This window comes from Gymnoscopelus braueri (assembly GCF_963280865.1).
Source record: "Gymnoscopelus braueri genome assembly, chromosome: 19".
NCBI classification, from domain to species: Eukaryota; Metazoa; Chordata; class Actinopteri; order Myctophiformes; family Myctophidae; genus Gymnoscopelus; species Gymnoscopelus braueri.
Genome location: NC_137621.1, coordinates 2,954,141 through 2,967,637, shown reverse-complemented (window position 1 = coordinate 2,967,637; position 13,497 = coordinate 2,954,141). Strand labels below are relative to the sequence as shown.

Below are 13,497 nucleotides of genomic sequence, written 5' to 3'. Positions count from 1 at the left end.
TAGTCCATTGCTGAACAAACAACAGAGCTTTAGTTTAACTTAGCTTGTCTGCGAACGGTGGTTTTACACCCCCAGATACTGTATAATATAGGTTCCAGCAATTACCTGCCATCCCTTCCGGCTTTCTAAATACAAAATTCATCACGGCCATACTGTACTACACATACATGCTATATTCATTTGTACTGTTGGTTTCGCATCGTGTCTCTTTATGAACCTACAACGAATAACAACGAGACACAAACGTAACATTGAAGGACGCACGCGTATATCGGCCTGAAAAACCTGTTCTATATTCAGATTTCCTGCGACTTCAAACTCGACTTGTGCGCCTAGTGATAGGCAGGGCTTCGCGAGACCTTTGTATTAGGCGTTAGCGTGACATTCGTGCCATATAGACAATGGTAACAGCGAATACAAAAGGGACAAAGAAGGAAAGAGGCTTAATTCGAAGAGTACGTCCAAAAAGAGTCCATGCTCATTTATCATCCTGGGATTTCTGTGCTTCTCTGGGCTTCACAATGTAATCCCTGTACATGGAATAGATGACGCCGAGGGTCATGGCTCCCACCACGAAGCCCTGAGCGGCCACGCGCATGTGTATGAGGTGAACGGACATCTTTGTGTCTCCTCGACTCTTCATCTTCAAAAGCCTGTATCCAACGATGGCCAAAAACCCGGCCATGCCCACGGGGACGAATGGATTCTCCTTGGCCTTCCGCAGCAACTTGGACTCGTCGTCATTATAATCAGACATCTGTTTTTTGTTGGCTTGCTTTGAGCTGAAACGGCAGTGTTGATTATGGACAGAAACAGGTGTATACAGAGAGTAAAATGATACTCAATGAAAAAGGGAACTGGTTGACTCGGTACTGACCCACTGCAGGAGGTGTTCTGATCCAACCTGAGCCCTGTGCGATCCAGGTACACTGTATAGCCGTGCTGTGGTTACCAGCAATTCTCTTCTGGCAGACAGATGAAGGTACAGATGAAGACAGGTGAATGGACAACAGGTGAATGGACAACCAGAATGGTCCTTGTCTGACGATAGAGTCATCTAGCAGTCTGAAGAGTCCTTAGGTAGCGGTGGAGGTAGAATGAGTCTTACGTCACACGCCGCCCGCTATGAGGTCATCACCAGCGGTGGAAGAGCTCTGCGGCCCACCCATCTGACCACTCAACGCGGCGGCCATCTTCAGAGCATTATCAATTGCGGCTTGGATCAATAGAACTAGCATAATGAGTATACCTTAACCCATTAAGACCTGAAGCCGATTCTACATGTCTCCTAAATCCCAACAGTTTTCTGAAAAAAATTGTTTCTATATCAGTGGTTCTCAATCTTTTTTCATGTATTGACCTTTATTTATTCAGGGTAGTCCGTTGAGAGCAAGCTCTCTTTTGCGAGGACGCCCTGAGTACAACACAGATACAGTATACAAATAGAAAGCAGTAAACAGTGTAGTAAGATATAGTTAACTATAGAAGAACATTAAAGAAAAATCATATTAATAATAATAATAATAATAATAATAATAATAATACAGAGAATATAGAGAATACACATGATGTGAAATCACAGTGGATATGCGAAACAGGTACATTCTTTACGTAATACCTCAATGAGAAGAACCTTAAAAGACTCTATGGAGATCAGGCTATCCAATTTCAAAGAGACCTGGAGTTTATTCCATTTGTCGGGGGTATAAAATGAAAAAGCTGATTTTCCTTGTTCAATATTCATTCACGGAATTTTGAGAGAAATGTAAGCTTGTGAGCGTGTGCGATATCCCGAAGGATTGGTGTTTAAGAGAGAAGTTAAGTACAATGGGAGCTTGCCACACAGGGCCTTATAAACAAATAAAATATATATAAACATAATGTTGTTCTCTACGAGTGGTGAGAGAAGACCAACCTAGGTTTTCATATAAAGTACAGTGATGAGTATGATAATCATCGCCGGTGATGAAGCGTAATGCACTATGGTACACTGCATCGAGAGGTTTTAGGATGGATATTGAGGTATGCATGTACAGCACATCTCCATAGTCAAACACAGACATAACTACTGCTTGAACAATCATCCTTCTGTTAGAGAGGGAGAAACAAGCCTTATTTCTATATAGGAAACCAATTTTTCCCCTTAGCTTTCTTATTAGCTGTTCAACATGAATCTTATAAGTAAGTTTCACGTCTAACCAGATGCCGAGGTATTTGTATGATGTAACAAATTCAATTTGTTCACCGTCAAGAGTATGTATGCCTAAGGAGGCATTTGTATTTAAGGCTCGTGTAAAGAGCATACATTTAGTCTTTTTAGAATTTAAGACGAGCTTGAGATTTACTAGGGCCATTTGGAACCTGTTAAAAGCGGACTGGAGGTTAGCGATGGCTAGGTCGATTGAGGGGGCAATACTGTACAGAATTGTGTCGTCCGCATAGTAATGGACGTCGCATTGCGAGGTGGAAATAATCATATTATTTATGTATATGGAGAATAAGAGAGGGCCCAGTATGGATCCTTGGGGGACACCTTTGTCGGTTACCAGGTAAGTTGAACTGGAACCATCGGCGACAACTCTCTGTGTTCTCCCTGTGAGGTAGTTTGAGAACCAGTGGATTGAGAGTGCATTTAAACCAATTAGAGAAAGTATTTGTATTAAAATTGAGTGATCTACCGTATCGAATGCCTTGGATAAATCAATAAACATGGCTGCACAGTGACGGTGCTTGTCCAGGCCATTTACTATGTTATTGATGACAAGAGTTGTGGCTGATATGGTCTAAAACCGGACTGTTGGGGTTGCAGTATATTGTGTGTATCCAAAAATGACCGCAATTGAGAGCTAACCAGGGATTCGAGGACCTTGGCTAGGCAACATAGAATAGATATAGGGCGATAATTATTTAAAGCAAATGGGTCACCACCTTTATGCAATGGCACGACATGTGCTGATTTCCAGATTGGGGGAATTTTTCCTGTGGAGAATGTTAAATTAAAAATGTGGGTGAGAGGGGGGGGCAATTATATGTGCACTAAGGTGCAAAAGATATGGTTCGAGATCATCCGCTCCTTTAGATTTCTTGGTGCAGATTTTTAAAAGTGCATTGAGAACTTCTCTCAGTGTTAGCGTTCTTAATGTGAGGCCTTCACCATGGGGGATAGGGATCTCAGAGACCATGTTATGGGTATGACCTGAAGGAGCCGTATTGGCAGCCAACCTGTCAAATAGATGTCCAGACGAAATAAAATGATGGTTAAAAGCTGTACACATATCTGGTTTGTTGTGAAGGACCCCCAAAATTATATGTATTTGGCCGCGGACCCCCATCTCAAAATATTTAGTTCCAGGGGGTCCCAGAAGCAAAGATTTGAGTTAAAAATGTTTGCTTTAAAACAATATAAATTCAAAGATTTGCACACATTTTCACGATTTTTCTAAAATAGCAGATCTACAAGCTCATAGCGCTGCACTCGGTGCCGCGCTATGAGCTTGTAGATCTGCTATTTTTGAATAGCCAAAGTGTAAAATAATGCTTTTTAGCTCCCCCCAAAAAGTGACACAGATGCGTTCCAGGTCTTAATGGGTTAAGTTCCTATTCATCTGTATCACAATTGAAATGTTGAAATGAATACAATGAAAGACCATGATATACTGCATATATTTAGTTTTTGTATAACAATTTAAATATTAAAATTGGCTTAAGGGAGGCCCTGCCGGCCGGCCGGCGGACCTCAAAAGCTCATGTCACCATGACTCAGCTATAACCATATAAGGAGTTCCCAATGCAGCTACGCCCAAATATGGAGTTGTGTTGTCTAACCTCAATGTGTCGTCACGGCATCAACCTCAAACAAATCAGTCAGCTCCATATATGGGCACCATAAGGGGGCATGCCCATATGTGGGCATATACTGATGACATCAGGGACAGTATGGGTATAAAAGGGACAAGGACTGACAGATACATAGATCCCCATATATGGGCATGCTGATGACATCAGAGCTCTCAATATATGGGCAATTGGGCATAACAGGGACAAGGAAAGGACTGACAGATACAGAGATTTCCATATATGGGCATGCAAGGGACAAGGGACCAGTCCAATGGTCCAGAGCCTGTCTAAGTCGCTACAATCTAAGGAATGGGAGGACACTCTCACAACCTGTGAGTCACACAAAGGCACCAGATGTTGTTCCTTCCAAGATCTTTACCAGAAGTAATAACTTTTTTAATGATGTGTTTTGATGATTAGTTTTTTCAATAGAGCGTCCTCTTGAATTGTAAGAAACATCATGATTCATACTGTTATGCAATGATGTTTTCTAATAAAACTTGAACTTGAAGATACAGAGATCTGCTATTTTAGTCGGATCGGCCGTCCGAGGTGTGAGGGCTGCATAGCCTCTAGACGTCTCTAGACTCTAGATGTGAGGGCTGTGTATAGTGGCTCCAACCTCTAACTAATTGTAAATATTTTTTGCGTTTTGTCAATTATTTGGGGGCCCACTTGCAATATCCTCACGGCCCACCAGTGGGCCCCGGCCCGAAGGTTGAGAATCACTGGTCTAGAACGCCCCCCTCTCCCATGGCGGGTCTCTTCCGCCGGTCACTTTTGCTTTGATGACATTACAGTGACGGAATGGCGGCCCGGCGTTCCTTCAGTTGTTCTTTCAGTTGTTTACGTCCTCTTCCAGGGTCTTCAGGAAATCTCTGACCAAGATCTTCTTGGGGAGAACGTCTGAGAGGAAGTGGAACACGCCCGTCTCCTCTGCCGCCGCCGCGGCCAGGTCGCCGTAGGACAGCGTGTTGGTGTCCCTGCTGCCCGCTCCCTGGCTGAAGGAGGCCCCGTCTCCTGCTCCCTGGCTGAAGGAGGCCCCGTCTCCTGCTCCCTGGCTGAAGGAGGCCCCGTCTCCTGCTCCCTGGCTGAAGGAGGACCGGGCCCCGTCTCCTGCTCCCTGGCTGAAGGAGGACCGGGCCAGGTGCTGGACAAACAGCTCCGTGGCCTTGGTGGTGAGGAGCAGAGCCTCCCGGTCGATGAGGGACACATCGTGAGAACTCTCCATGATCAGCCTCACTCTGGAGGTGGGCAGCGACACCCTGCTCCTCCTGGAGGAGGAAGCGGAGATCTGCTGCTCCTTGTCCGAAGAGGAGGAGGAGGAGATCTGCTGCTCCTTGTACGAAGAGGAGGAGGAGGAGAAGATCTGCTGCTCCTTGTCCGAAGAGGAGGAGGAGGAGGAGGAGATCTGCTGCTCCTTGTCCAAAGAAGAGGAGGAGGAGGAGGAGATCTGCTGCTCCTTGTACGAAGAGGAGGAGGAGGAGGAGATCTGCTGCTCCTTGTCCAAAGAAGAGGAGGAGGAGGAGGAGATCTGCTGCTCCTTGTACGAAGAGGAGGAGGAGGAGGAGATCTGCTGCTCCTTGTCCGAAGAGGAGGAGGAGATCTGCTGCTCCTTGTCCGAAGAGGAGGAGGAGATCTGCTGCTCCTTGTCCGAAGAGGAGGAGGAGATCTGCTGCTCCTTGTCCGAAGAGGAGGAGGAGATATGCTGCTCCTTACCCAAAGAGGACACGTTTTCAGACATATTCATCCAGCAAAATATACTTGCAGTACAAAAAGTTAAAGTACTAAAATATGTTTCAAAATGCGTCAAATGTTTTAGAAGGTATAGCAGATCTACACTCACAACCGGCTATTTTCAAACAGCCAAAGTATAAAATAACGCTTAATAGGTTAATGTATGTTTTGTGTTAATAATCTAAATCAGCAAAGTAACTATAGTAGCTAAGGCCGATTGGCGGACGGGTCAATACATGAGTATAGACAAAGATAGAGAAGAGAAATACTACTGATTAACTAGGTCTTTCACCAGGCTTTTAACAAGTCATACAAAAGAAAAAAGGGTCTAATAGTCTGAAGTCCTTATGTAGCGTGGAGGTTACGGGATGCTTACATTACATGCTTACGTCACATGCTTAAGCCACATGCTTACGTCACATGCTTACATCACATGGAAGTCGTGCCAAGTGGCTTTGCATTGACTATGTATGTAATCGCACCACTCAAACTAAGATCTTCATGTCTGGTGTGAACACACCTTCAGAGTTAAATTAAAACTGAGAACTTTACAGTGTAGATTGGGATCCCAGAGATAAATAAATAAATAAAAAACTCTATAAAATGGTGGTCCGGGCATCGCCCGTTTCGCCTCGTTCACGCCGCTTACTTTTAGATGTAACAGGGTATTTCTGTTACTGTTACTTGAGTAAAAAAATGTAGTACTTTTTCCACCGCTGCCTGCCAGTCACGCTGCCTCAGCCTTCTCCTGGGCCTCCGTTCTCTTCCTCCTCAGCCGGAGCCGCCGCTCCCTCTCGTACTCCTTCATGCGCATGACGTAGTCCTGGTGCTGGCAGAGGTCCCAGGCGTGTCTCTGGCGCTGGCAGGCGTCCAGGAGGACGACGGGCCAGTTGTCCCTCTTGCACTTCAGCAGCGTGAGGAGGTGGTGGGCGCAGTAGTCCCTCTGCTCCACGGGCAGCCGGGCCAGGTTCATCTGCTCCTGGGTGGCCACCATCTCTCGCTCCTCTCTTGCCCTCCTGTCGGGGGGGAAGCCCACGTGGGGGCCGAACTCGTATCTCTTCGTCGGGTCCGGCTCGGTGTCCGTCTCGGTGAAGTACCGTCTGGCGAGGTGAGCCCCCATTTATTGTTTTTTTGGGGACAAACGGTGGTTGGAAAAGAGAAAGAACGTCGGTTGACTTGGGGAGGTGGACCGACGCAAAAGGTGTCCGATAAGAACTTAACGTTGCCTTTGCTTAATGTTTCATGTAAAGCACTTTGAATGACCTTGTCGTTTGCTATACAAATAAACGGACTGTCTGTCCATAGGATCCAGGGATGGGTCTGCTAGCCTAGGACGGTGGAGATACCTGAAAGTAACGCCTTGCAGGTCTGTCTTTGGGGGTCAGTGGGGAAGGGTCTTGAAAGGGAAGTCATATGGGAGGTTAGTGAGGATTGCAGCGGGACTGTGATCTGCCACCGGGGCCGCCGTGGCTCATAAGCTGTGTGACACTGACGTCTTCACCGTGAGGCATGTGATGAGTTGTGCCACGCCCAAATAAGGACTTCCTTCTGGGTGAGACATGCCCAAATACAGAGGTCCATGACGTCAGACTGAACCTCTTGACTGATCTGATTAGGGAAACGCTTGGTAACCATAGCAACCTGCTGTCAACATAGAATGACATTTAGATCCATTGGAACACATCAGGCTCTTTTCTCCATTTCCTTCCTGAAAAGGAACCGTTTTGGACGTACAGTCATAGAAGGTTTGCACCCGACGGTGCCTGTTATTTGCACATCATAGATCACTGGGTCCCAAACAGTGGGTCGGGACCCATAAATAGGCAATTTTAATACAGGATGTTTAAAAGGTAAGGCTGAAGTGGCTAATGCATGATGTACCCTTTACCTTCCTAGGAATGTAGTGGAGTCTAAAGTACAGTATTTGTCTTTGATCCAAAAATACAAAAACTCAAGTAAAGACACTCAAAAATGAGTACGGTACTCAATGAAATGGACTTCATTACTGTCGTGTGTGTGTGTGTGTGTGTGTGTTGTAAATCCATCATGTCCATCTGTCACGTTTCTGTGATATAAGGAATTAACGCCTCCTCTCCTCTCCTCTCCTCTATATATACATATATAGTCAAAGATTTGCACACATTTTCACGATTTTTCAAAAATTGCAGATTTTTACAATCTCAGATTGCAGATCTGAGATTGTAGATCTGCAGATTGCAGATCTACAATAACAGATCTACAAGCCGCGCTATGAGCTTGCATATCTGCTATTTTTTTTAATAACCAAAGAAATCATGAAATTGACACAGATGCTTTCCCGGTCTTAAAGGGTTAAAATGACACGGTTGGTTCTCGCTGACGGGGGTCAAATGATCCGTTTCGCCGCTACGCCTCCATTGGCCGCCGGCGCTGTCATCAAAACGCTGAGAGCAGTGACTCCAACAAGGTCAAAGTCAAACCATAATCGTGGCCATACGGGCGGAAAGCTTGGATCTCCATTATTTCTACTTTATATGCTTTTCTAGTAAAAAAAGTATGCATTGCTACATCGTACAAGAATGCAGTGGTAAAAATATCAATACTCCAATGTAGAAATACTCCGGAATTCAAAAAAGTCATATTGTATTAACTATACTCTACCATACAGATTCATTAAAAAGACAAAATAATACATCCAGATCCATTGGAACACATTTCCTGAAAAAAGTAAGGGTTTTGGACAAACAAGGTTTGTAAACGACAGAGACAAAATACTCTTTAAGTTTAAGGTCAGGTGAAGGAGTATTTTATGTTCAATCTACCTCTCATTTGCATATTGTAAAAGTGCTGGGATTGCATGTGAAACGGCCACGTTGTGCTGGAGGGGGAACAATGGAGGTAATTTACATGTCATTTACATGTCATTATCATAACCAATATCTATGCAGTAAGGCTCATGGTAGAAATCTTTTTCTCAAACATCTATGGTGTTAGAGGCTCCCAGCTAACCTGACTCCTCCAGATGGAACAAGCTTACGTCACATTTTGTGTCACAGCCTAACTTCCATCTGGGACCCCCCCTTCCATCTGGGATTTTAGTCGTCGTGCCAATTAACTCTTTGACTGCCCTTGACGCGATAACGCGTCAATAGCTACTTTGTCCAGTTGGCCGTCGACGCGTTCGACGCGCTGGACGCGCGTTCATTGTTTAATCTCTGATTGCGCTATGCTGCTTAATATTCAATGTTATTTTCGAGTTCCACTTACTTCACCCACATCTGCATCCGGTTTCATGACCTGGATTCCGTTTCCGTTTTTTGATTTTTTTCCCCGGTCATTTTCGTCCAGAATAGGTAAACAAACGGTTTTTCACAGGGTATAACAACGGACAGGTTCTCTTCTATAATCTATGGTCTGGGTGACGATCAGTCATCGCCGTCGTGTATCACATCGTAATTTTGGCCGATCAGACAATCTGGGACTACGTCACATCCGTTTTGATGTATTTCCCTGTCTAATCTCTCAAGAAGGGTGACAGTGACCCAATGACCTGATCAAGCTGTCATGTGCTGCTCTCTAGTGGCGGATTTGTGCTGTGTCTTTAAATTATTTTCATGAAAAAAATTCAAAATATAAAAATAAAAAAACACGAAAATTGCTGGCACTGGGGGAGTACTTTATGAAAATACTCTGGCAGTCAAAGAGTTAACACCTCCCCACACACTTTTCTGTGTTGTCACTGCTGTCGTATCCTACTGTCTGACTCGCCTACCAGTGAGGAGCCTCCACCGGGAGGACGTAGGGCCTTCGTCCTACTCCTAATTTACTATTTATTTAGAGATAAGAGGTTTCTGTCCAACAGCAACGTCTTAACGTTTAACCCATTAAGACCTGAGGCCGTTTAAAAAGAAAAATGTAAATCTAAAAAAGTTTTTCGGAAAAAAAATATTTAAAAAAATCATTTTCAAGATTTTTCAAAAATAGCAGATCTACAAGCTCATAGCGCGGCACTCGGTGCCGCGCTATGAGCTTGTAGATCTGCTATTTTTGAATAGCCAAAGGAATCTAAAAATGACACACAGGTCCAGGTTAACATTGACCTAACATTGAACATGGTGAAACCTCTCATGTACCAGATGACATCTAACATGAGTTTAAATGCAGAGGTCAGGGAGGAACGCTGTTCATTCACGTTAATTCTCTCCATATGAACGACTCCCCGAGCAGCCGGCGTAGCGGGTCACCTCAGTCGACGTCCATGCGTTTGTGAGTGGGAGCCAAGGGGCCGGCCTGACATATTTACAATGAGGCCGATGATACGGAAGAGAGCGCTGTTTTACCCCTGCAGGTGTCAGAAAGAATATTCTCTCATTGTAAGCGGATGTTTTTTTTTACGAACTCTAGACTAGATTTTCTTACCTTAATAAAAATTGTCATAAATACTTTATGCTTCCAGTCGCTAGTTTAAAGTCTCCTTTCAATCATCATGATATGCGTTTTGCTAAATTATGGTCCCATTTATTCTAAAATTGACGATAAAGTAGGCTATGCTGCAGGAGGGGCGGGATGATTTGATTGACAACCTACACAACCAATAGCATTCATTCCCCACCCCCGCTCTTGATTGACAAGCTACCCAACCAATAGCATTCTTTGGGGATTGTTTTTTTTATGTATGAACAATGTCTTATTCCAATTGAGGCCCTTCAAACAACACAGGTGAAAATGACACTTATTTCACCTATTTCATAGTGTCAATGCCTCTCAGCCAGCCTCTCAGTCCCGACTACAGAGGACTATTCCATTATGCCGACTGGCTAAATTGCGCGCTGAGCTGTTCAGAATGTCACGTCACGTTCCAGGAACTAAAACAGAGCACTGTTTGGTAGGTGGTCCGTTTGATTTAGAATATGACAAAAAGCGGTGACCCAGACTCTTTGAGTCTCAAGGAGTATCTGCCGGTCATCAAAATTGGCTCAGGAATGTGACATAAACAAACAAAAAAATCATGAATTCAACGCTTCATGGGGTGTGTGTTACAGATAGAAAATACAGCAAGTAATGTATTTGAGTGAACTACTCCTTTAAACACTTGGCAGGTGTACCCTAAGGAAGAGGTTCTCCAGATCCTGTTACATCGCCTCCCATTCCATCTACCTCTTCCTAATTTTCTCAGTGTGTGGATTGGGCGACTAGAAACAGGGGTGTGGCGGCTAGTTGGAGCCTCCTCAGCTGCACCTCTTCAGCAATCTAGTTGCCTCTATTCACCTGTTTCCTAGGCTGTGTTTTCCACTTCCTGTCGATTTGATCCAATAAAATCCAATGAAACTGGTCAGATGACCAATGATATCCAATGAAATCGACAGGAAGTGGAAAACACACAGCCTAGGAAACAGGTGAATATAAGCTCTGCCCTGTGCTCCAGTTCTTGTCAGATCCTAAAAGTTTTGTGCTTTTTTCTGAAACCAGAACCTGTTCTGGTTTCTGATTCCTGTCCTGTTTTGGTGGCTTCCCTGGACCTCGCCTCGCCTGCTCTGCCGGCCTAAGCCTAGGCTTCAAGTTTTGGCCTATTCCTTGTTTGACCTTTTTGCCTGCTTTTTGCCTTGTTGCTTTGGTTTGCTCTCTGGGCTGACAATAAATCTATATTCTTTGAACTTATCTCCTTGCCTCCGTGTCTGAGTCTACACTCGGGTTCACCTATAGACTTTAACCTTAAAGGGGAATTTTGGACTAAGGTTTTCTTACCTTTTCTATGACGTTATGATATCTTAGGATGAACGGTACAGTAGAAACATGTCATAACTCCATCCCGGGTCCACCACAGCTTAAAACGTGCGCCAATAGGCCTTGCACTAGATCGCGTATTTTAATAGCTTTTTTTTTTTTTTTTTTTTTGTGAGATCTGACGTTCATAGTGACAGAACAGTCAAAAAAAAGAAGAAAAAAAAGTGTCGCTAGACGAGATCGAAATCTCGAGATTTCGATCTCGTCTAGCGAGACTTTTATTTTTTTTATTTTTGGTTGCATAGTGCTTTAACACTTTGAGTCTCAAAGAGTCTGCAAAAATGAAATGAAATTGAAGAGAGCAACGCTCCCGTGGTGCATGAGAGGTAATCACAGCTGAAGTACGATTAGCTCCGTAGGATTTGGGGCCGAAAACATGAAACGTTATTGCAGGACCGAGACCTGAGGAGAGAACGATAAGCCGTCACAATCCAATCAAGTCCTTAACCCATTCGAACCAGGAACGCATCTGTGTTAATCACTTTATCCATGTTTTACACTTTGGGCTATTCAAAAAATAGCAGATCTACAAGCTCATAACATGGCACCGAATGTTTTGAGAAGAATCTTGACCATTTTGTACAAATATGTGAATATATATATATATATATTTCTAAAGGGAACATTTGTAACTAAAATCTTTGCTCCTCGAACAAGATATTTTGAGATGGGGGTCGGCGGCCAAATACATATAATTTTGGGGGTCCTTGACATGAAGAAGTTTGAGCACCACTGATATTATAGCAACGTAGGTATTTAAAAAAAACAAAAAAGCTTAAGAAAACATATATTCAAAGATTTGCACAAATGTTCAAAAAAAAAAGGCAGATCTACAAGCTCATAGCGCGGCACTCGGTGCCACGCTATGAGCTTGTAGATCTGCCTTTTGAATAGCCCAACGTTTAAAATAATGGTTAAAGCTAAAATCTAACATGACACAGATGGGTTCCTGGATTGAATGGGTTCAAAGGTAGAACTAAATCTACTAGATCCTATCAATTAGCTCCTAATGTATTGGTTCACTGTGACACAGTCTCACGTTGTCGTCATTAAGTATTATTAGGCTATTGTTTGAATAAAGAGCGTAAGGTATTTGCAGTCATTGTGCTTTAGCCTCTTATAGGCGGTTACACACCGGCGAATGTGCGAATATACGCAAAATTCGGACTTGTTCCGAATAATTAAAAGACGCTTTTTCGCTTCGCTTTTCCGCTTTTTCGCGCCATGTACGCTTGCATTGACTTTATAAGGTTTTTAAAAAAAGCTTATTATTCGCACGAAAAAATCGCCCCGGTGTGTAAGGAGCTTAAGAGCTGACCAAACTATATGCATTTATTTCATATTTACATGCCGATTTAAAGGGCTTTTTTTCTATGGATTAGTCACCCCATGGAGACTTAAATTCATGGATTTTCTTTAGTTTTAGACAATAATTTGCGGTTCCGGTAGCAGCCACAAAGGAGACTCTTTGTGTCTCCTACCGGAACCGCTGCCGGTCATCAAATGATTGGCTTAGGAATGAGACAAAAACTAAAAAAATCCATGAATTCAAGTCTCTATGGGGTGACTAATACATAGAAAAAAAAGTAATTTTGGGGGTGAACTATCCCTTTAAGCTCTGACATTTAGGTGAATGTGTAAGTACATTTACTTAAGTACTGTACTTAAGCACAAATGTGAGGTATTTGTACTTTACTTGAGTGTTTCCAATTTCCGATACTTTTACTTCTACTCCACTACATACCGGATCCAAATATTGTACTTTTTACTCAGCTACATTTATTTGAAAACTTTAGTTACTAGTTACTTTGTAGATTTTGATTATTATTACAAAACATACATTAACCACTTCAGCCCTGTATACATTTAGGCCGTTTGAAAATAGCCGATCTACAAGCTCACAATGCGTCGCATCGCGACGCATTGTGAGCTTGTAGATCTGCTATTTTCAAAAGATTCTCCTACATTTTCTACATTTGAAAACCTCTGAAATGGGACATTCTGCATAATGAGTACTTTCTACTTTTGGTACTTTAAGTACATTTTGATGCCAATACCTTTGTACTTTTACTCAACTACATTTTTAATTACCCAGACTTTTACTTATAACAGAGTATATCTACATTGCAGTATTGATACTTTTACTTAAGTAAAAACATT

The 13,497-nt window shown here is 43.2% G+C and overlaps 2 protein-coding genes across 2 annotated transcripts; both read right to left on the bottom strand.

Moving 5' to 3' along the window:
• Window positions 1-478: 478 nt before the first annotated feature.
• On the bottom strand, window positions 479-757 carry LOC308074150 (HIG1 domain family member 1A, mitochondrial-like; the record flags this gene model as incomplete). Its single annotated transcript, XM_080413482.1, has 1 exon — window positions 479-757. One exon carries the CDS (start codon window positions 755-757, stop codon window positions 479-481), a length of 279 nt encoding a protein of 92 aa, XP_080269608.1.
• A 5,544-nt stretch (window positions 758-6,301) lies between these two features.
• On the bottom strand, window positions 6,302-6,694 carry LOC308074485 (NADH dehydrogenase [ubiquinone] 1 beta subcomplex subunit 7-like; the record flags this gene model as incomplete). The annotated part of the gene is made up of 1 exon (XM_080413935.1): window positions 6,302-6,694. One exon carries the CDS (start codon window positions 6,692-6,694, stop codon window positions 6,302-6,304), a length of 393 nt encoding a protein of 130 aa, XP_080270061.1.
• Window positions 6,695-13,497: the final 6,803 nt, after the last annotated feature.